Source organism: Myotis davidii, unplaced genomic scaffold, assembly GCF_000327345.1.
Source record: "Myotis davidii unplaced genomic scaffold, ASM32734v1 scaffold122, whole genome shotgun sequence".
Taxonomy (NCBI): domain Eukaryota; kingdom Metazoa; phylum Chordata; class Mammalia; order Chiroptera; family Vespertilionidae; genus Myotis; species Myotis davidii.
The window spans coordinates 277,639-300,000 of record NW_006293234.1 but is presented as its reverse complement, the minus strand read 5'-3'; the positions used below and the strand labels follow the sequence as shown (position 1 = coordinate 300,000).

At 40.3% G+C, this 22,362-nt stretch overlaps 1 protein-coding gene across 17 annotated transcripts in view; it reads right to left on the bottom strand.

Annotated features, from left to right (window-relative positions):
* SGIP1 (SH3-domain GRB2-like (endophilin) interacting protein 1) overlaps positions 1–22,362 on the bottom strand; it is a 226,394-nt gene that overhangs the window by 81,611 nt on the left and 122,421 nt on the right. For 14 of the 17 annotated variants that reach the window (XM_015565995.1, XM_006766889.2, XM_015565994.1 and 11 more), the window contains 2 exons: positions 8,403–8,414; positions 1,613–1,624 (listed from right to left, as the gene is read on the bottom strand). The exons of the other annotated variants lie outside the window; for them this stretch is intronic. In XM_015565995.1, coding sequence (XP_015421481.1) covers positions 1,613–1,624; positions 8,403–8,414 — 24 coding nt within the window. The remainder of the gene's footprint in view (positions 1–1,612; positions 1,625–8,402; positions 8,415–22,362) is intronic. 17 annotated transcript variants of the gene reach the window in all.

Sequence of the window (22,362 nt, the reverse complement as noted above, 5' to 3'; positions counted from 1 at the left end):
GTCTGAAGGAAGAGACCCACAGGCTCTAAGTTCTAGGGAATGGTTCCCCTCTAGTATTGTGAGACCTGAAATCCAGGAATTGGGGGGCCCTAAGGCTGTACTGAAGACCTTTCAGTCTACTTTACCCTTTTAATAAAAAATGTAATACTTATGAAAACAAGAAAGGTTCAACGCCTCTTTTGTATTCACCGATTCCTGGTGTATCAATTCATTCAACAGATATTTACTGTTGGGAGGACCTGAACAAGAAGTCCCCGTAACATTTTTATTAAAAACTCCACATGATTAAACAATTGCCCATTAAATGCAGGCAAGACATGGTAGAAATATGTAAGAAAATGCATATTTAGAAATGCATGTTTAGAAATTTGGAAAGTAAAAATAAGATCAATTTAGAAAGGAACAGATATTTGAACAGCAAGTGAACAGCAACAGAAAAGGAAGTCCCATTGTCAGCTGGATGTGGCGTACAGAGTTTGATGGCCTGGATGCTGCAGCATGATAAATCCAAAGCTGGGTTACAGTGATGTTGACCACACAAACCACATTCAGGAAGAAAGCCCATTGAATTAAAAAACCTCACCAAATGACCACAGTTTCAATGACTGCCCTTATATGTAGATTGTGAATGAATTTCCTTCATTTTGAATTAGTTAGTTCACTTTTTTTCTTTAAAGAAAAAGAGTAACTTGTCACAATCTGAGATGTCACCTGAGATCATCCAGACTTGCAGGTGCTGCTTTCTTTGATACTCAGCCAAGTGGCTTAACCAACCAACCACCAGTTTCTCAACTGGGGCACAGTATTTGCCTGAAATAATAACTGATTAATTGAACTGGCACAGACCTAGGGATATTTCAGATGGCATTGTTTTCAATTCCATTTCCCCTCTCAAGGGACTGGCCAGATAGAAGCAGGCATTTCAAACATAGCAAAGACCCTTTTTTGTTGTTGCTTTGAATACATCACTCTTCAACCTGAGGAAAATGACTGAGGTTTTACTTTGAACAATGTAAACTATGATTTTTGTCTTCAGTGATGGCATATAGAAGAATTATGTGACAGCCTAGACATATCGACTTGAAAGCATGTCTCCTCCTCTAAGATGGAAACTGTGATTATGCATTACTATGTATCAGTGTACACTGGCCAATGCAACTTATTATAAATTCAGTCTTAAAAACCACGTGGCTTAAAAATGGTTTCCTTACTTTCCTTATAGTTTTCTTATTCTTCAAACTTATACATTTCTTATAAACTTCTATGATGCTTTCTGGCCAATCTCCAGGTCTTGCTCGTGTGCGCATGCATGTGGACGCGCGTGCGTGCACGCACACACACACACACACACACACACACACACACCCGACATTAGGAGTTGGGATACCTATGTATTAATTTAGTTTAATGTATTAATGGAGAAGTGCTCTTATAATCCTAAAATATGTTATTGACACTTTCAGGACCAGACACTTCCAACCAGTAAACTGAATTCATCTGCCTCATTCATACTGGGCTGTCATAAATTTGATGAGAAGTCAACCGGGCCATCTGGCCTTGGCAGCAATTTTCTTTATACATGTTTAGGATAAAAAATGTTGAAAGTTCTTACCGGGCTGCGCCTCTGTGATCAGCAAAAAGGAAGAGAGAACAGACACCTAGTCAGAGAATGACGGATCAGTCAACAGGCTTGGGTAATAGAAGGCTTCATAAATAGCTAACGAAACATGCACTCCAAGTAATCAGGCCAAAGGAAGACAGGCAGTCATGGTGTTTGTGGCTCATTTAAAACATCAGAAGGTTTAGGAGAACTCTAAAGAGAATCTGCCCATTGTATAATATAGCTTTGCTCATGGGGATGCACTGCTTTCAAGTTACAGGTACACAAGAACAAGGTGGGACATATAAGACATTTTGTTAAATTGCATGGGAAGTTTTTCTCCAGATTATTTGGGGAGAGGGGTTTTAGAGAATAGGTAGTACAGGGAAAGCTGATTCCCCACACAACAGGGTGTTAACAAGCATTATAGGCAATGCATTTCCCACATAATTAGGGCATGAATTGGAGACTCCAAAAATCAGAGACCAGGATTAGAGATATCTCTTCTTAGCCTGGTTCTTTTCTTAGGGTTCTGCGGAATGTATGCCAATGAGGACCTTATTTTGCTAGTAGCCATTCTTGGCCTAGTGGTTTGGGCAGCCTCTCCTAATGAGTAGGAATGTGATGGGAAAGATGAGGCACCCCTGCCAAGCACAGATGGGAAAATGAAATTGTTCAGCACCAATAACACACTGGTAGACCAGTTGATGTCCGGAAAACACAACAAGCAGACATACTATTTCTCTCTTTCATTCCTCAAACTTTGACTATTGCTATCAATTTACCTCAACAATCTTTGATAGTGCCCCCTCTTTAAAATTTTTCTGTAGTAACAAAGATGACTCTGAGGCAAGTGGGGAAAGAGATGATGCTCACAGTTTCACTTTCAGGATATGGGTTAACCCATGAATTTACCAGAGGCCACCTGGGACCCCATATTGGCCAAATCTCCAAATGTGGGCCAGGAGCACAAATATAAAAGTAACTAAGAAGGTTGTTGAAATGAATAGGATGGTTCTAATCTCCAGAACACATACAGAAAATAAAAACCTATAATCTTTTAAATGTGGGAGGCCTCCCTGGCTATCTAGTCCAGCTGCCTTTATGATATAAAGAAAGTGAGGCTGAGAAACACAGCTGGCAAATGGGTAGAATCAGAGACAGAATTTCAGTCTATAAACTCTTCATTATCGTGCTCTTTCTAGGACACCAAGTGTGACATTGTTGGAGAACTCCTAAAAAGCAAAGAGCCCTTGTAGCTAATGTCCAGGAATGGTTACTTCTCAGATGAGTTATTTAAATAGCCAGGAGTTTAGATATATTTACTGTAGTCAGTTTCACTTGTAAGAGTTTAGACTTTATTTTCCAGGTACTGCTCCATGTTGATTTCATCTCTCTTATAAATCTATCTAAGGGCACGGATGAAATTTAAATAAAATTAGGAAAAAGGACACTTATGAATATGCATTTCTGGGCTTAAATTCTTTTACTAATTCATACTATGTTTTGAGAGAAGTTCAAATACTATTTTATATAAAGAGTTAGGCTTTATAATTCTTTTTAAAAAAAATATACTTTTTTTTGCCAAAACCAGTTTGGCTCAGTGGATTGAGCGTCGGCCTGTGGACTGAAAGGTCCCAGGTTCGATTCCAGTCAAGGGCATGTACCTTGGTTGCGGGCACATCCCCAGTAGGGAGTGTGCAGGAGGCAGCTTATCGATGTTTCTCTCTCATCGATGTTTCTAACTCTCTATCTCTCTCCCTTCTTCTCTGTAAAAAATCAAACTGGGGATCAAGCCCACAACCCAGGCATGTGCCCTTGACCGCAACTCGTCCGTCCACAGGCTGACACTATCCACTGAGCCAAACTGCCTGGTAGTGGTGGGGAAACTGCGGCTCGGCAAACCGGGGCTCACGAGCCACATGTGGCTCTTTGGCCCCCTGAGTGTGGCTCCTCCACAAAATAGCGACTTCTGTGCATGGGCCACGACGTTTCAGTCGCACTGTATGTGCTCACCCACACGTGGTATTTTGTGGAAGAGCCACACTCAAGGGGCCAAAGAACTGTGTGTGGCTCGTGAGCAATGGTTTGTGGACCATGGGCCTAGGGCAGTGATGGAGAACCTATGACACGCATGTCAGAGGTGACACGCAAACTCATCTTTTTGGTTGATTTTTCTTTGTTAAATGGCATTTAAATATATAAAATAAATATCAAAAATATAAGTCTTTGTTTTACTATGGTTGCAAATATCAAAAAATTTCTATATGTGACACGGCACCAGAGTTAAGTTAGGGTTTTTCAAAATGATGACATGCCGAGCTCAAAATGTTCGCCATCACTGGCCTAGGGCATGCTTTATAATTATTTAACAACCAGATTAACAATCTTCTCGAAAGAAAGATATGTGGGAATTTATGATTTCAGCTTCAATTTCATGGCAAAAAATTCATTCTTTTGTTTTGCTAATACTCATCCGAGGATATTATTTTTCCATTGACTTTTAGAGAGAGTGGAAGGGAGGGAGTGGGAGAGAGAGATGGAGAGAGAGAGACATTGATGTGAGAGAGACACATCAATTGGTTTCCTCTCACAGGTACTCTACCAGGGCAGGGATTAAACCTGCAGCCCAGGTACATGCTCTTGACTGGGAATCGAACCCAAGACCCTTCAGTGCATAGGCTGACGCTCTAACCACTTAGTCACATCAGCCAGGGCAACAATTCATTCTTAAAAGTAATATAAAATACAGCGAAGGGGGAATTAAAAATGACACAAGTTCCCCCAAGATAAAATTATGAGAAATAATGCAAAATAAAATGCAGATTTTAGACATCCAGAAGCAAAAACTTAAATCCAAGAAATTTTAGTGATATAAGATTATAGAGAACAATACTTTACTAAATAATTTCAGCATGTTAATCCACCCAAAGTAAACCATATTTTAATTTCCAGTGAGTTAAAAACCTAACTTTTAATCAATTGTTCCTGTATTTTTTTCTAGTAAAAGACACCTCAGAAGACAGCATTTTGGAAACTATTTGAAAATGCCTTCATCAAGGAACAGCTGTTCAAATTCATCTAGTCACTAGTTCATTAACCAGAATCTAGAAGACCCTGTAGAAGCTGTGGAAAGGTCAGACCCAGAAAGTCATAATTAAGAGCTATCTGAAACCTTCAAAGGAAAAAAACACATACCAGAAGTCAAATTGAAGGGCTTTATCTATGTTAACTAGAGGCCCAGTGCACAAAAATATTCGTGCACTTGGGGGGGGGGGGAGGTCCCTCAGCCCAGCCTGTGCCCTCTTGCAGTCTGAGACTCCTCAGGGGATGTCCACCTGCTGGCTCCCACTCACTTGGATGTCCACCTGCTGGCTTAGGCCCACTCACTCCCTGGGGGAGTGGGTCTAAGCTGGAAGTCAGACATCCCTCTGGCAGCCCGGGAGCCCTCGGAGGATGTCTGCCTGCCAGTTTAGGCCTGCTTCCCGGGGGATTGGGCCTAAGCTGGCAGTCAGATATTCCTCTGGCAGCCTGGGAGCCCTTGGGGGATGTCTGACTGATGGCTTAGGCCCGCTCCCCAGAGGGAGCAAGTCTAAGCCGCAGTCTGACATCGTTAGTGCTGCCGAGGAGGCAGGAGAGGCACCCGCCACCTCTGCTGCATTCGCAGCCATCAGCCTGGTTTGTGACTGAGCGGAGCTCCCCCTGTGGGAGTACACTGACTACCAGGGGGCAGCTCCTGCATTGAGCCTCTGCCCCCTGGTGGTTAGTGCGCATCATAGTGACTGGTCGTTCTGCTGTTAGGTTCAATTTGCATATTACCCCTTTATTATATAGGATTATCATCATTAAGGAACTGTAGGCACTGCTGAAGGACATGGACAGTCAAATCATTATCAGCCAAGAGGGGAGGGTCTTTGCCTATTAAAAGTTTTATTTTACTGTTTCTTTTATCATTTCCCATGGCCTTTAAGCCTTTAGTATTCTTTGTTGTACCAATAGATTTGCTTCAAGGGTGAAAGGAAAATCATTCAGTATCTGGGCTTATATTCTACTAGAGGCCCAGTACACAAAATTTGTGCATGGGAGGGGGGCCCTCAGCCCGGCCTGCACCCTGTCGCAATCTGGGACCCCTCGGGGGATATCCTAAGAGGCAGTTAGACATCCCTCTTGCAATCCGGGACTGCTGGCTCTTAACTGCTGGCCTGCCTGCCTGCCTGATCGCCCCTAACTGCTTGACTGCCTGCCTGATTGCCCCTAACCACCTCTGCTTGCCTGCCTGATCACTTCTAATCATTCGTCAGCCTGCCTGATCACCCCTAACCACCTCTGCCTGCCTGCCTCCTCGTTCCTAACCACTTGCCTGCCTGCCTGATCACCCCTAACTGCCTCGGACCCACAGCCATGGCTTCGTCCGGAAGGACGTCCGAAAGGTCATTCTGCTGTCCTGCTGTCTGGTCTAAATAGCATAGTACACCTTTATTATTATAGATGAGCTGAACACTCTAAGTATAGTGTTGAAAACTCAAATGTGTACAGGGCAAAGAGCTGGGGTATTGTGTGTAAGGGCACATGTGTTACACAAAGTTTTTGTTAAATGCCCACTACTCAGGTACACTTGTGCCTGCTGTTCCTGAATGTGAGCCTAGTACTGCCAGATCTTCAGAGTTGTTGAATGGAAATGCACAATCTAAATTGTTTTTAAAAATTCAAATGTTCTAATTTTTAAATGCAGACTGAAATTGTTTTTAACTGCACCATATAACAGAACACTTATCCAGTGCTCAGAAGCTGCAGGTGGCCAATTGTCTCTGATTGAATGCATTTGTATCACAGAAAACAAGCTCTCAGTAAATTTCATCTGCTGTTTTTATTATTTCACCTGATTACTCAAACAGGGACTGTGCAATTGGCCTATTTATTTTTCTGAACAAATTTCTTGCATTCCTAATTAAACATTGATTGTTCAATTCTGAGATTTATCTAGATCTGTTGATAATTTTGGAGGTTTTGAAAAACATTTTATTTTCCCCTCTACTTTTATTTTGGTGTTCACTCCAGAGATAGCTAACTCTGTATTTTGAGGCTGCTTTCAAAGTGGGTAAATACTACTAAGTTATGATTTGATCTCTAGAATAAGGCTACTTGGTTGTATTTGTACACGTTACATTTGTAAAATGTATATAATTTGCAACATGTATATGATTCCCTACAAAATATACTTGAGTCTATGTCCTTGCAGTCCCCAGTGTCCTTACTCCACACAAGGTTGTTTTTTCTTTTGCACAAAATAATACAAATTATGTTAATTGGGATGGCTTAGTCTCAGCCAAAGTAGGTTAGTGTTTTAAGATACTTATAAAAAAAAAAAGTAACCAAACATAATGTCTTGCTTATCCAAAGCACTAAATAACTAGCCTCAGGTTTCAAAGCTTATGACATTTTATGACATCCTCATTTGCTAAATTCAGTGCCATGGGGAAACAGAAAAATGCATGAAAAGCTACAAAGCACCAAACACATATTATTTTTATATAATATAGTCATAGCAAATTCAGTGATCCAGTTAGAGAATTTCCTAGGAAAGAATTGGTATATATGATTATTATGTTACTAGAGGCCTGGTGCACAAAAATTTGTGCACTAGGGGAGGGAGTCCCTCAGCTTGGCCTGTGCCCTCTTGCAGTCTGGGACCCCTCGGGGGATGACCACCTGCTGGCCTAGGCCTGCTCCCTGCGGGATTGGGCCTAAGATGGCAATCAGACAACCCTTTGGCAGCCTGGCAGCCCTCGGGGGATGTCCACTTGCCAGCGGGAAGCAGACCTAAGCTGCAGTCAGACATCCTTAGCACTGCTGAGGAGGCAGGAGAGGCTCCCATCACCACTGCTGTACTGGCAGCCATCAGCCTGGCTTGTGGCTGAGCAGAGCTCCCCCATGTGGGAGCGCACTGACCACCAAAGGGCAGCTCCTGCATTGAGCGTCTGCCCCTTGGTGGTCAGTGTGTGTCATAGTGACCAGTCACTCCCAGTCTTTCTGCTGTTAGGGTCAGTTTGCATATTACCCTTTTACTATATAGGATAGAGGCCTGGTGCACGGTGGTTTGCCTTGAAGGGTGTCCCAGATCAGGGTGGGGGTCCCGCTTGGGTGCCTGGCCAGCCTGGGTGTGGGGCTGATGGCTGTTTGCAGCTGGTCACGCTCCCTTCAGGGTTGGGGTCCCGCTTGGGTGACTGGCCAGCCTGGGTGAGGGGCTGATAAAAAAAGCCACCATTTATCCCCACTTTGCCCTCGTCCGTTTCTCTCAGCCCCTTTCCCACTGTAATCATCATACGGAGATATTTTTCAGATTAACTGAAAAAGAAAGTAACTTCCCTTTTCTAGGCAGCTTCACAAACATTCATTCAGGATGGATATTATCATGTTGTATATTTAAAAAAATTAAGTTAAAAATATTTGCCCAGTCATAGTATGTACATGTAACTGACTAATTCAAGTGGAAGTTACAATAAACAAAACTCAATACCTAAAATATTTGGTCATATACCTGTGATTGAGGCAGACGTGAATCTTTATAAAATTACCCTGTGGCCCTTTATAGCTGGTAAAATCACTTAGCAACCAACTTCCTCCCCCCTCCTCCCTCTTGGGACATAATTAAACCTTGCCCTCGTTCACAAAGATTTGTTTTTAAAATTTAAAATCTTGTTTAGGTGTTAAACACAATCCATCATTCAATATACAGACGGTGAAAATGAATAGAAAAAAAAAAGGTTTGGCCAAAATGTGAAAAGGAATTGTTATGTCTTACCGGACTTTTCCTCTAAAAGCGTAAGCATGGGAAGGAAAAAAAAGAGGACATAAAAGAGGTGAAATGCATTTTCAAGAAGCAGCAGCTTAAGGCTCAGAATAACCATGCTTAAAGCAGCTCTCCAAGGTATTGCTCTAATAAATGCTTCCTATGAGTGTCTGATACGGTCATTCCTAGGCTACTGGCTTAAATTGCAGGGCAGCAGCAGATACCACCCCCAAATATGCCATTTTGGCATATTGATTATTTTGAGCTGTAGGCACTTGAAAACAACAAATGCCTAAAGACAAATCCTCTAAAAGAAACTCAATTGTCATTAATCCTCCTCCTTCTGGGAATTTCATCAACCAGGGAGCATTGAATCATCACAAGAGAGGAGACCAGAAGGCAACACCACACCCTGACAAACTGTCACAAACCATCATGCCTCCCATCTATTCTTCTAAAGGTCCATTCATCTTTCCTAAAAATTATTTACTCTCCTCTAAGAGGGCTATTTCCCCTCCCCTTTCCCTATTAAAATGATATTTAATTCTAAATGTCATTTCTTTGAGTTGCTCATTTTTCCTGGGTGTCTTTCACACATACATGGAGTCTGAATATTAATAAATTTCTGTGTGGGTTTTCTCTTGTTAATTTTTCTTTTTCTTAGAGGTCCAGCTGAACACCTAACTAAGATGGGTAGAGGTAAAGTGTTGTCTCCCCTGTAAGTTCAAGCTATAGAGGGCATAGATATGGACTTCACTGAGGACATTCTAGGCTCTCTTTTGAATGGTTTATTTTTACCAAATAAATTTGTACCTTGAAAACAGAAAAGTATTCTTTGTGATACTAAAAGGAGTTGAAAAATGTCATTAATGCTTTAAAGCCAGGCATGATTATGAGCACAAGATTTTCCAGAAAGTCCAGTCTTGTCGGGGAACCCAGACCTGTCATCTCCCAAGATACCTTATCTCCGTGGTCGGCAAACTGCGGCTCGCGAGCCACATGCGGCTCTTTGGCCCCTTGAGTGTGGCTCTTCCTAAACCTTAGGCGTACCCTAATTAAGTTAATAACAATGTACCTACCTATATAGTTTAAGTTTAAAAAATTTGGCTCTCAAAAGAAATTTCAATCGTTGTACTGTTATTTGGCTCTGTTGACTAATGAGTTTGCCGACCACTGCCCTAGCTACCACCATCATTCTTTCATTCCATCTTTCAGTTTTCCTCACTCCCCATGGGCAATTACAAATTAGTTTCCTGGCGAGTGGTCTCTGGCTCCTTGGAATGTTCTTTCATTTCCTCATCAGCTGTCCAAAGTGAGGCCTTCATTTGTTGAAGTACTCCATGAACTTTCTATATGTGGTTCCCAGCCTATGGACCCTATGTCCAGTTTCATCTCTTAAATCCATCCTTTTACACTATCCTCAGAATTACTTCCAAAATTAGTGAGGTGAGCATATTACTCCATTCTTCATAAACCTCCCTATTATTCAGAAAATAGAATGTAAGCTCCCTTCTGTCATTTAATGCCTTCACGATGGGCTCCAGCTCACTTCATGCCCTGGTCTTTACTGTGCTCTGTATGAAATGACACTTAGCTGCAGACTCTGCTGAATCTCCTCACGGTGCAGTAGACACACACTCTGCTCTGCCTCTGCTCAGGCTGCTGCTTCAGCTTTCCAAGCGCTCTCTGTCTCCCTTAGTTACAAGCTTACTCATCTTTCAAGGCAGTAACACTTCTTTCCTAAGGCCTTCCAGAAGTCTCCAGGTCAGAATAAATTGTTTCCATCTCTTATTAGAGAATACATTCCTTTTGTTCAAAATAATAAGCCCATATTGAAGGCCTTTTTATTTGCCTGGCATTTAATTGCCTCAAGGAAAATAAAGGTACATGTTGCAAGTATATATTTTGCAGTTTATATTTTGTTCTGAATTATTTAGGTATTTCCATTCAATAATTAGTTCACAGTAATTGTTACGAATAGACTCTAGCCCCGAGCATTGTACTAGACACATATTCAAATTAGCTTAGCCCCCCCATTCTTTAAATGCCTTGAGAAAGTTCTACTATGCCTTAATTTCATAATTTGTAAAGCAATGATGACCGCTACTTTGTTGAATTGTGAGGATTAAAAGAGAGGGTGATATTGACAACTAACATTTATGGAGGCCTTATTATTATTGTTTTACCATTATAGGTGGTTGGTGTCATTACTATCACTAACTTACCAATGAGGAAAAGGAGGCAATGATAGGTTCCTAAATCACATGGTTACAATGGAGGGGAGCCTGGGACTCAATCCCAGGTGGTCTAACTCCAGAGAGCCTGGTCAAGGGTGGGCTCTTGGCACAACTCCAGTTCCCTGAACAGATTAAACTCACTTTCAGGGTCTTTTCAGCACTGGGATCTAGAAACAACAGAGCTAAAAACTCACAGATCAGAGAGCTTGTAAAATGATCTTGGATCTTTCCAATGGAAAGAGTTAGGTCATGCCTGTCTATCATAGCAGGTCTCAAAGAATGAGCTTTTCAGAGAGTGAGTTTGTGTTTCTAGGCCTGCTTTCAGATCTTCAAATTAAACTCTGATTTTAAGGTAAATTTCTCAGCCTTTTTCTAGAATTAAATGTATTTTCTTTAATTAGAATCAGAGCAATAAGCATGAATACACAAATGATATAGCACTTCTCTTTCCTCCTCACACCTTTCCATTCTAGGCTACATGATGATTAAACTATCTTTATTTAAAATGTTGTTTTGCTTTAATTGTTAACAGATACCAATCTTGGCTTAAGGGTTTCATCAGAACGTTAAACAAACAAACAAAAGACATGGCAAGATAATTTTCCTTTTTAAAATGAGCTAATTGCACCAGAATTGATTTTTAATTATGGAAAAGATAATAAAAGCACTGGAAAAAGATGTATACTCTCACATGCACTAGTACTTAGAAACAGAGTACGTGAATTTTGGATTGGACAAACATACACCTAAAATATAACCATTCAATCTACTCTAAGTGCAGGGATTTCCCCATCCCATGGCCTGAGAAAATATAATTCTCTAATTTGCAAACCTTGTTGAAAGGCAGCTCATCCTTATGATCAACAGCTTTCCAAGGAGCCCATAGACCCCTGCTCTCTGCAGTTGGAGAATCTCTGGCTGCAATTACCCCAAATCCTTTTCTAATGCAACTAATCATTCCAGTTAGGTTTTGTTGAAAGGGACATTTCTGTATGAGGGGCTAGAAATCAGCAACATTTAAAACTGAATTCTGTTTATTCATTTATTAAACCATTAACAAGATATTTATTGAATATCTAATAAAGACCAGAAACTATTCTAGGCATGTTAGTGAACAAAACAATAGGAACAATAGATAACAACAACAACAACAACCCTCTAATGAGCTTATTTTGGTAGTAGGAAAAGGAGACAGATAATAAATATGCAAAGTATTTAGTATTTGAGATAATGAATGCAATTTTTAAAAGCAGAGCAAGTAAAGAGGTTTGGGTATGCCAAGACAGAGAGTTTTGTGATTTTAAATACAGTGGGGCCTTGACTTGCGAGTGTCCCGACTAACGGGTTTTTTGAGATACCAGCTGTCTCTTGGCCGATTTTTTGCATTGAGTTGACAGAGTAATTTGAGTTAATGAGCTTCTTAACGAGCTCGGTCTTGGAACGAATTAAACATGTAAGTCAAAGCCCCACTGTACAGTGATCAGAGTGGGCCTAATTGAGAAAATGATTAGAGCAAACACCTGAAGCTGAGAGGGAAGCCACAGTGCAGCTACCTGGGGGAAGAGGGCACAGACAGGGAGCCTGGGAGGAGTAGAAGGAGAAGGAAGAGTGGCAGGTATTAGTCTTGGGGTTGGGGTCTCCCCACCATGAGGGTCTTGGAGGCCACTGTAAAGACTTTGGCTCCACTCTGTTCCAATGCAGCTAATGGCTGTTATTTATCAGTTCTCAACTGTGGATGCTCAGTACTGAGAAGAGGCATCGATGAAACAGATAAAAGTTATCAGACAATGCTTGGATATGACATATGCTGTCATTTGTCATTACTCTTTGGCAGCATATCTTGAATTCCTATGTACCATGTCAGCAAAATAAAATAAAAACAGGCTTCAAATAAGTTAGGAGGTGGAAAGGAAATTTCAATTTGGCAAAACAGAATGAGACCAGCTCATCTTGCCTTCCCTGTCTGTTGGCCACTTCAGGACAAGAGGCTCAGACTGGCATGCTCAGCTCTGTACCACTGCTGCGCTGGTAGCTGATACAAAACAATAGTTCCTAAGGTCCATGCAATGAGTGGCTGGCCCTTAGGCAGATATAAGAGACAAAAAGAAATCTTACTTCATTCTGTTTAAAAATAAAATTTCCCCCAGTCACTGAAGAAACATTTTTCTGACATAATTAATGTGAGTGATTCACATGCTAAAATTTTTTTCTAAAACAATTAAAAGGTACATTCATTGCTGTGGATAATTTTTGGCACCAAAAAATTCTTCTTCAAAGAACAAAGAGATAGATATTTTTTATACTGTTATAGTTATTTTTATACTACAATTCATACAATTAAATACTACAATTCATTATAGAAACTACTTAATATAAAAATAAATATAATCGTATAAGAAAGAGAATAAAGTACTTGTCCTTCATCCTCAGAGTCAAGTGACTGAAATCTGAAACTTTAGATGAAAAAAACAGACTTCTCACTGGGAAGAGAATTATGACAGAAAGCTAGCACCCACAGAAAAGAACACATTAATAAATTTTAAAAAAAATACCCTGTGAAGTGTAAGAGAAGAAATGGAGCCATTGTTCACATTTTTTATCCATCCCAAAATGGAGAAAAACTTGACTGAATTAAAGGGGAAACAAAGAAATGCAGAGCCATACCTTTGCTCTCTCTATAAAATAATGCGAGGGATTTAAGTTGCATTATATCACAGTAAAACACCAAGTTCCATATAATTTCTCACAGCAAAGAACATCTATTCATCCAACCAGCCAACAGGTATTTCCTAAGGACCTACTACATGCCACTCAATGTTGTAGGCTCTCGAGCAAAGGCCCCATTAAGGAAGAAGAACCTACACTTCCAGGTGCAGGATTAGTTACCATAAACTCTCATTTCCTTAATTGCTCACAAATGATGCTTCTGTTACAAACTTATTTTCCTGATTGGTTGCTTCTCTACAGAGCCTATTCTACCCTGATTATGGCCATTAGCTAATAAAAGTTTTAAATTCTAAACTCTGCACTAAATTCTAAACCACACAATTCTAAACCAGTAGGACTAAGCCAAAAAGAAGACCATAATGATATAAAAAAGAAAAATCAGTCTTTCTGATTGTAATTAAAAGCATATAATTCTTTAATTTGCTATGTCTGGTTGAGGATAGTCTAACATGTTATGTTTCAATATTGCGGGTGTATTGTCTCATTCGACTGGATTTTAAATTGGTAGCAGAAATTAAGAGTTTACAGTCTCTAATCCTGGTAATCATGTTTCTGGAAACCCCCAACCAGGACAGGTTGTCTGAGACAGTAGAACATGATTAAAGGATTTGGACTTATGCAAGGAAATCCTCTTACATATCACAAAGGGAAACAAAATACCATGTACTCAGAGGATATGGCCAATATCAATAAGAGAAATAATGGCAAAGTCAATCCAGATAAAATTCATATCCTGCCATTTTCAAGGAGATCAAAACCCAACAACTCAGTGATTTCTTCTTATCAGAGAAGGGTGGGCATAGAGGGTTTGGGGAAAAAATGAAAGCAACAGAGAATCAGAATGCACGCCACCTTCAGGCTCCCCTTGCACTGTAGAGCGCTTCTACAGGAGCAACTGGCAGTGTGTAGGCAGGAGGCTGGAGCTCTTCTCCCCCACTGATGACTTCTTGTTTTCACTGAACTCAATGGGGTGCTCAACCTTCTGCCAGAGTGAGGAGAGGAAAGGGGGTGGTGTTACCAAGCAGCAGCAAATTCATGGGTTTTACTCTCCGGCAGGCTAATTTGGGGGTGGGAGGGTGGGTGGGCCACCTGGAATAGGCAAGAAGCACCAGAATGTCTGCTGTTCAAAGTTGTCTCTCCCCTCCCCATATTTTTTGATTAAATAACTCCATTATGGATTGCAAATCTCCAGGAACAAGATTAAATTGCTCCTTCATAACTCCATGTCAAATTGATTCCTTGCATCACTGAATTTTACAGGGGATGGAAGGAGGCACTTAGCATATATGCTAGGAGAGGTCAACACCTACCCTCACATCATTTCTACCAGCCCTCTTCTCTTTGACTTTGCACAAGACCACCCTCCTTATTGTTATCTTTCTGCCTCCCACAAGTCTCCTAACTTAAGGACAAGGAAAACGGAGCTGAAAAGGGAAATGATACTTATAGGGTCTGAACTGGGCATTTTGAAACATACACTCATGTCATCTTTACATCCATCCTGAGAAGGTAGATACTTTTATTCTCATACAGATTTAGAATCTGAGGCTCTAAGTTAAGAAACTTTGGATAATTAACATACAGATAATAATATACAGATTCAAAAGCCTGTGATTTTCCTGTTTTACAATGTGCTTCAAAGAAATATTCTTTTCCTTGGTCCCCTTGTATCCCTAACTTGTCCATAAACCAGAGAGCCTCCCACAGAGCCTCTTAGGCTAGAAAACACAGCACAGTTTTAAAGCTCAGAGGGATCTTAACAGTAAATGAATCATAGATCCTTACGTTGATGATGAGAAAACATACTGTGTTTTTAACTTGGCAGAAAGGAGGCTGTTGCTAGAGTCCTGGCCCTTGAACCTTGAGCAGCCTCTTGATCTTTCTGAGTTAGTTTCTTCTTTAAAATGGGGTGGTCCCCATCTCTCTGCCTGCTTAATAGTGTGACTGCTGTTGCCGAAACCGGTTTGGCTCAGTGGATAGAGCATCGGCCTGCGGACTGAAAGGTCCCAGGTTCGGTTCCGGTCAAGGGCATGTACCTGGGTTGTGGGCACGTCCCCAGTAGGAGATGTGCAGGAGGCAGCTGATTGATGTTTCTCTCCCATCGATGTTTCTAACTCTCTATCTCTCTCCCTTCCTCTCTGTAAAAAATCAACAAAATATATTTAAAAAAAAATAGTGTGACTGCTCATTCCATCTTTCTGATCATGATGGCATTTACAAAATGTAAACCATTATTAAAATGAATCATTGATATAAAAATGCTTGCTGATTGACTGATCAGGGGAACTGAAATATATGAGCCATATAAATATGAGGTGTTATTCCTTAACACTTTAAGGTCCATGGAGTCTTAATAGGAAACAAGAACATTTTCATAAACTAGGCGTCATATATGACACAGAGCAATTAGGCCTGACTGGTTAGCTCAGCCTTGCTGTCATCACATGGAACAACACATGACATACCATGGAAAGGCATGTCTGTGGATTGACTGGGAAGAAAGTTTGGGAGGTGGGCGTCCGAGCTGGGATCATGAGCCCTTTAGGTTCCATCAGAGTGACAACCTTCAAAAGGTTGTGAATACTCAGAAATTGTGTGTAAGATGTTTTAGATGAGCTAATGAGATGTTTATTTTTCCTCTTGAAAAAGAGCCAATAGCTTTTATCAAAAGTAGTGTTACATAGTGGTTAAGAGTTCTGAGTTAGAAACTTGACCTTCTGAGTTTAAATCTCTCAGCAGCTTCACTTACTAGCTATGACACCTTGGGTGAGCTAATTAATCCTATGCCTCGATTTTCTCATCTGTAAAATGAGGATAATATATAGTACCTATCTAATAGGATTGTGGTGAAGATAAATGAGTTACTGTATGTGAAGCATCTGACATTCAGTCAGCACACTAATTTTCACAGCTGCTTATAGTTATGGACAACTTTCTTTTTTTTACATGGTATTTTTTAAAATTTTATTTATTTACTAGAGGCCCGATGCACGAAGATTCGTGCAAGATGGGCCTTCCTTCCCCTGGCTGCTGGCACCACCTTCGCTCCGGCGGAGCCGCCTTTCTACCTTGGCTCTGGCCCGGAGCCGCCTTTCTACCTTCCCACACTGCCCAGAGGCCTGGAGTGGCTGGGGCAGTGCGAAACGCCTGCATCGTCACCATGGGGACGACACAAGCGTCCTGCCCCGCCCCCGGCCACTCAGTGCCTGTGTATACAAATTAACCTGCCATCTTTGTTGGGTTAATTTGCATACTCACTCCTGATTGGCTGTGGGGTGTTGCAAGGGTATGGTCAATTTGCATCTTTCTCTTTTATTAGTGTACATGGACAACTTCTTAAGGTGAGTGAGCGGTGATTCTTGGCTCACCAAATAACAAAAAAAATTCAACCAATGGCAGCACATGAGAAAAGGATCTTGTAACATAGCATTTATCTTCCCATTTCCACGAAAGCTACTGGAGCCACAGGTTTTAAGGAGCTTGGTAGGCAAAACATATGGCCAAAGATGTGGCAGAGATAGAACTCCCTGTAGGTTCTAGGATAAATGGAGATGTCCACATTGGACAGCCGGGGAGGCGTGAGAAAGCCAGGAGACTGAAATAGAAGCAGAGGTGAAGCTGACCACAGAAAACCACATTTTCAGTCAGGAAATTGAAGTGAAGACAGGCGGGGGGGTTTGGACTACAAGGGGAATTTCAGCTTCTCTGTGTTGTTAGCAACATTATTATTTGTTGTTTTCTGATAAATTTCTAGCAGTATTTAACAAGAAGGTTGGAAAAAAAGTCTATCCAATTTCTGATGTTAGCTCTCAGTGTCTGCTACATGGAAGGTGCTTCCGAAATATTTGGTGAATTGACTTGAAGGAAGGGGGTTGAGAAATGATGTCAATTCTTCATGAAATAAATTTAGTGGTGGGGGGAGAAGACATAATATAGGATCCCATTGTGAATGTTAGCCTTCAATAGAGTCTCCATATTTGTTTAGGGGATTTTGATTTTACTCAAAACAATTTAGGAGTACTTCTGGAATTACCTCCCAAACCATTCCTAGGCATTAGAAAAATGTTCTTTTATTGATTTTCTGTTTCATGCTCAGGGCAATTACTAATCTTGGCTCTAAATGACATTTGGCTATTTGGTTTTCCTGATTTATCACTATTAATGATAGTCTTCCAAATGTGCCTTTAGGCTTTGCAGATAATTCTAACAACAATAAAATAATCTCTGAATGTAGTATCTATTATGATATTCATTCAATCTTCACAATAGCCCTATGAAGTAGGTATGACAATTATCTTGATTTATAGATGAAGAAACAGAGGCATCAGTTTTATAAGTTGCCCAAGGCAAACCATTTAAGAGGAAGAGCCTAGTTATTCGAGTAATTTTGACATTATTGAAATAAGTGTCTAGTTCCATCTCCTTCATATTACCTTAAACGGAACTGCATTCAATTATATGTTGAATTCTCATTTTGTTTTTATAAGGGCATATTTCTTATAGTTCAATCTTACACCATTATTTTATTTAGTCCCTTTCAGAAAACGCCTCCCACATGGGGATTGTGCCTACAACCAAGGTACCTGCCCTTGACTAAACCCAGGACCCTTTTGTCTGTGGGCCAACACTCTATCCATTGAGCCAAATCAGCTAGGGCAACACTTTTACTTTTTAAGAACAAAGCCATTCTTGATAGGTGTAATGGAGATCTGCTTCTACCCTGAATGTAGGGAGAGTGGTACAAAGAGAAGCAGACAGCATTACTCATCTGATAGCTCAGTTTCTAGTTCCTTCTTTAGGGGGAATGAATGTCCTTTACGTTGCCCTCACAGAAAGAATTGGACATCCCAACCACCACCTCGTAGGGTAGGTAGGTGTTTATTATTACCAGTTTAGACACGAAGATTCTGAGACTCAAATAGGTTTAAGAAACTTTCCTAAGCAGTACTGTTGGCAAGAGGTTGAGTTCAGGTCTATCAGACTCCAACATCTTTCCCACGATATGCCAGTTTTTTCAGCAGATAAATACAAAGTTTCTATTTGTGTTTAAAGAAATATCAATCCCAAATGTCCGTTATGCAAAACAAATAAAACAAAACCAAAAAACCTGGCATAAAAGTAGTTCATCAAGGTCAATCAGATTTGGCTCAGAATTAAAGTCCAAGGTGGGCAAGAGAGCCAAACGTCTTTAACTGCATTCAAGCTTTGACATGAGTATTATAATCCAGACAGGAAAACACTGATTGCTTTCAGGACAGGAGACAGGAAATGGGGAAGCAAAGCCATACTCTCAATAAGGGCAAAAGTTAAATTAAAAAAAAAATCTATATATATAGACTAGACTAGTGTGATGGTTAATGTTATTTGTGAACTTGACTAACCATGGGGTACTCAGACTAAACATTTCTGTGTGTGTCTGTGAGTGTATTTCCTAATGAGATTAGCATTTGAATTACTACACACCCAATGTAGGTGAGCATTATCCAATCTATTGAGGGCCCGAATAGAACAAAAGGCAGAGAGAAAGGAGGGATTCACCTTTCCTGTCTCACTGTTTGAGATGGGCCATCTCATGTTCTGTCCTCAGAATGGGATTTATACCACCAGTCCCCTGGTTCTCAGGCTTTCGACTCAGACTGAATTACACCACCAGCTTTCCTGGGTCTCTTGTTTGCAGACAGCATATTGTGGGACTGCTCAGCCTCCATATCTGTGTGAGCCAATTTCTGACAAATCTCTTGATATATGTACACATATATACATATATTCCGTTGGTTTTGTTTCTCCGAAAAACCCTAACCTAACCAGTAATGATGAAATGAACAATTTCAAAGCACCAATTATGCATCAAGTACTGTTACTAGGATATTCTGTATGCTCTGTTCATTCAGTCATTTACTGAGTAACTATCTGAATGCCTAGTGTATGTCATGCAGTGTGCTAAACTAAGCTTGGGGACAAAAAGTCAAGTAAGATTTGACCCTGCCAGAGACTGAAAGTAATCTGCACAAAAATTCCCTAAGGGCTGTTATTGTTCTCACTTCAAGGAAGAGGAATAGAGGCTCAGAGCAATTGTGGGGCTTATCTGAGGTTACACAGAGAGAACATGGCAGACCTGGGTCTGAATCCATATGTTATGCTCTTTCTTTACTACACAGCTGCTTTCTATTAACCCCAAATTCTAGAACAAATTATTTTAGCAGATGGCCATAACACACTTTAAAAAGAAGGTGGTAATCTTAGGTGCCAGTGCAAAGAAGTAGTCAAACAGAATGGCAAGCTAAACCCACCACTCTCTCTTCTGGTCTGGCAAAGCTATAGAAATCCCATGTATCTCAGTTTTGTTCATCACTGGTCTAAACAAAATGGGAATATGTGACCAGGATGAGGGCACAGTTGGGTGAAACATCATATGGTGAATGAGGGAGGCTGGAGTGTGTTATCAATAGATAGCCAAAAAACTAGATGGTAGTGACATGTCACAGTGCTCTGTCCTTGGCCTGGTCCCATTCATATATTTGTTCATTCACACACACACACACACACACACACACACACACACACACACACACAGCATTTATTGAATGGTGATGAAATATAAAGGCTCTATGCCAGGTACAGGGGGTATGTGGGGGAACACCAAATTGTGCCATATAGATTTTTCTTCAGAAGGGCTTCGCATACTAGCTGTTGAGAGTGCTACTGTATGACAGCTTTCAACTGTTCACACTTCAGGCTCTGACTCAGCTGCAGAGAGCGACCTGGCCCAAGGTCACGCCTCTTCTTAGCCTGCCCATATCAAAGTACTGATTGATGTAATAGTATGAGGGTTATTAATCTCAGCCAAACTCAGGTCTGACCTGAAGGGTCATTCCATCTCTGGAGCTCCTCGTGTGCTCAGCTCAGCTTAGTTTAGCTTAACGTCTCCCTATGCCCACAGGTGTTATAAACAAGGTCACTCCTTAATAAACATCCTGCACATTAAACTTAAACTTGGAGTTGGAATCAGTCTGTTTCATGGAAAACCCATTGATAAAACAAGGCGCTTATTTTAAAAATAAGACACAACTACAACCAAAGACAGAAGTTACATGGAGACAGCATTTTGAATTTAATAACTTTCTTTCAAAAGTGAAACAGCTTGCTTCAAAAAACACTAAATGCTGTAAGACAGAGAAAATACTATTACTCTTGGAAGAGTCTTTATCAACAAAAACATTGGTATTTTAATTAAATTTGTTTTTGTTCATCCTGCTGCTGGCTATCATATAGCACAGCAGCACTGGTATTTAGATATTAGTGATTAGAAATTTGTAAAAGAAAATTTCCTAGATTCTGGGAATAATCTGAAGGTAAATAGGAAAGTAATTCCTTTTCCCGCCTGAATTTCAAAAGCAATATGAAATTATTTAAGGCATAGTGACAGAAACTGTCACTGTTTACACCAGTATGCAATATCTAAAAGCTCATTTGTCTTTTAGTAAAAATTTGTCAATTTTAGCTTGTTACATTTTCCAGACTACATTTGACTACATTTTCCAGACTCCCTTTCAGCTAATGTGGCCATGTGACTAAAATATGTACAATGAGATCTGAGTGGTGGGTGCAACTTCTGGTTAAAGCAGCAGTTTTCAACCTGTGGGTCGCGACCCCTTTGGGTGTCGAATGACCCTTTCACAGGGGTTGCCTAAAACCATCGGAAAACACATATATAATTACATATTGTTTTTGTGATTAATCACTATGTTTTAATTATGTTCAATTTGTAACAATGAAATTGGGGGTCTCCACAACATGAGGAACTGTATTAAAGGGTCGCGGTATTAGGAAGGTTGAGAACCACTGGGTTAAAGGCTTAAAGGAAACCACTTGACTTTTATTTTCTATTTCCTCCATCCCAAGGTTGGAACATGGAGATGATTGATGGTGGTAAGGCAGCAGCACCATAGAAAAGTGGAGCAATAATACAAAAAGTCCTTGAATGATCCCTGGAGTAGGACTTTATTACCTATCTGGACTATCTACCAACTTTGACTTTTATGTGGGAGAGAAATAAATCATATATTTTGTTTAAGTCATTACCATTTTGGTCTCTGTTAAAACAGTCCTACCAATATTCTAACTTATATAGAAGCCAAATCAACAACTACAACCTGAGTGATGTTCAGTCTTTGCCCTAGCAGCATGCTATTTTCCAGGAAACTGCAACATAATAGAAATTAACTTCCTTTATCTATGAGTTTAATCTTAAAATTCCTCAAAAGAAATAGAAACCAGAAATCCAACATAAGTCATTGTTATGAATAGCTTACCATTAGGAATTTCTTCTATTTCTAATAGTGTAATGATGGATGCTTTTGCAGCGAAAGAACCATAGACTAAATGAAATATTCTGATGTATCATTAACTGGTATAGGTTCTATTTCTCTTTTTACACTAGAATTAAGTATAGATATATAAATGGTCTGATTGTTTTGGTGGAAACGTCTCAAGTTGTACAAATTATTTGCCATTTTTATCATGGTACTAAGTGAATTACAGAAGGTTACCTATCTGTTTTTGGAGAAAATGTACTGGATATGTGAAATATAGGTACATATGGATTATCTAGATGTGTATTAGGATTCTAACGCCAAAAAAATGTTTCAGTCACAATGTCCCTTTATACTTATGTATATCCAGAAACATGCTTATCTTTTCCTAAAGTAGCAATAACAGCTCATTCTCCTATACTAAATATAAAAAGTCACAGATATCTGCAAATCATAGTGGCAGAGCCAGGTTCTCACACTAGAGGGAACCAGCTGGGGGTGCAGGGATGGTGTTGGTAGGGGGACCCACGGGCCTTTGATTTGTGGTGTTGTTGCTATGCAGAAACAGTCTACCCCTGTGATTACTTTTTCTGTGTCTCCATTTTAATTTTACACTGCTTTCCCTAACATCTTTTCATCAGAGTCCTAACCACATCCTGCCAATATATCACCTTTAAAATAGGTGTTGGGAGGGCT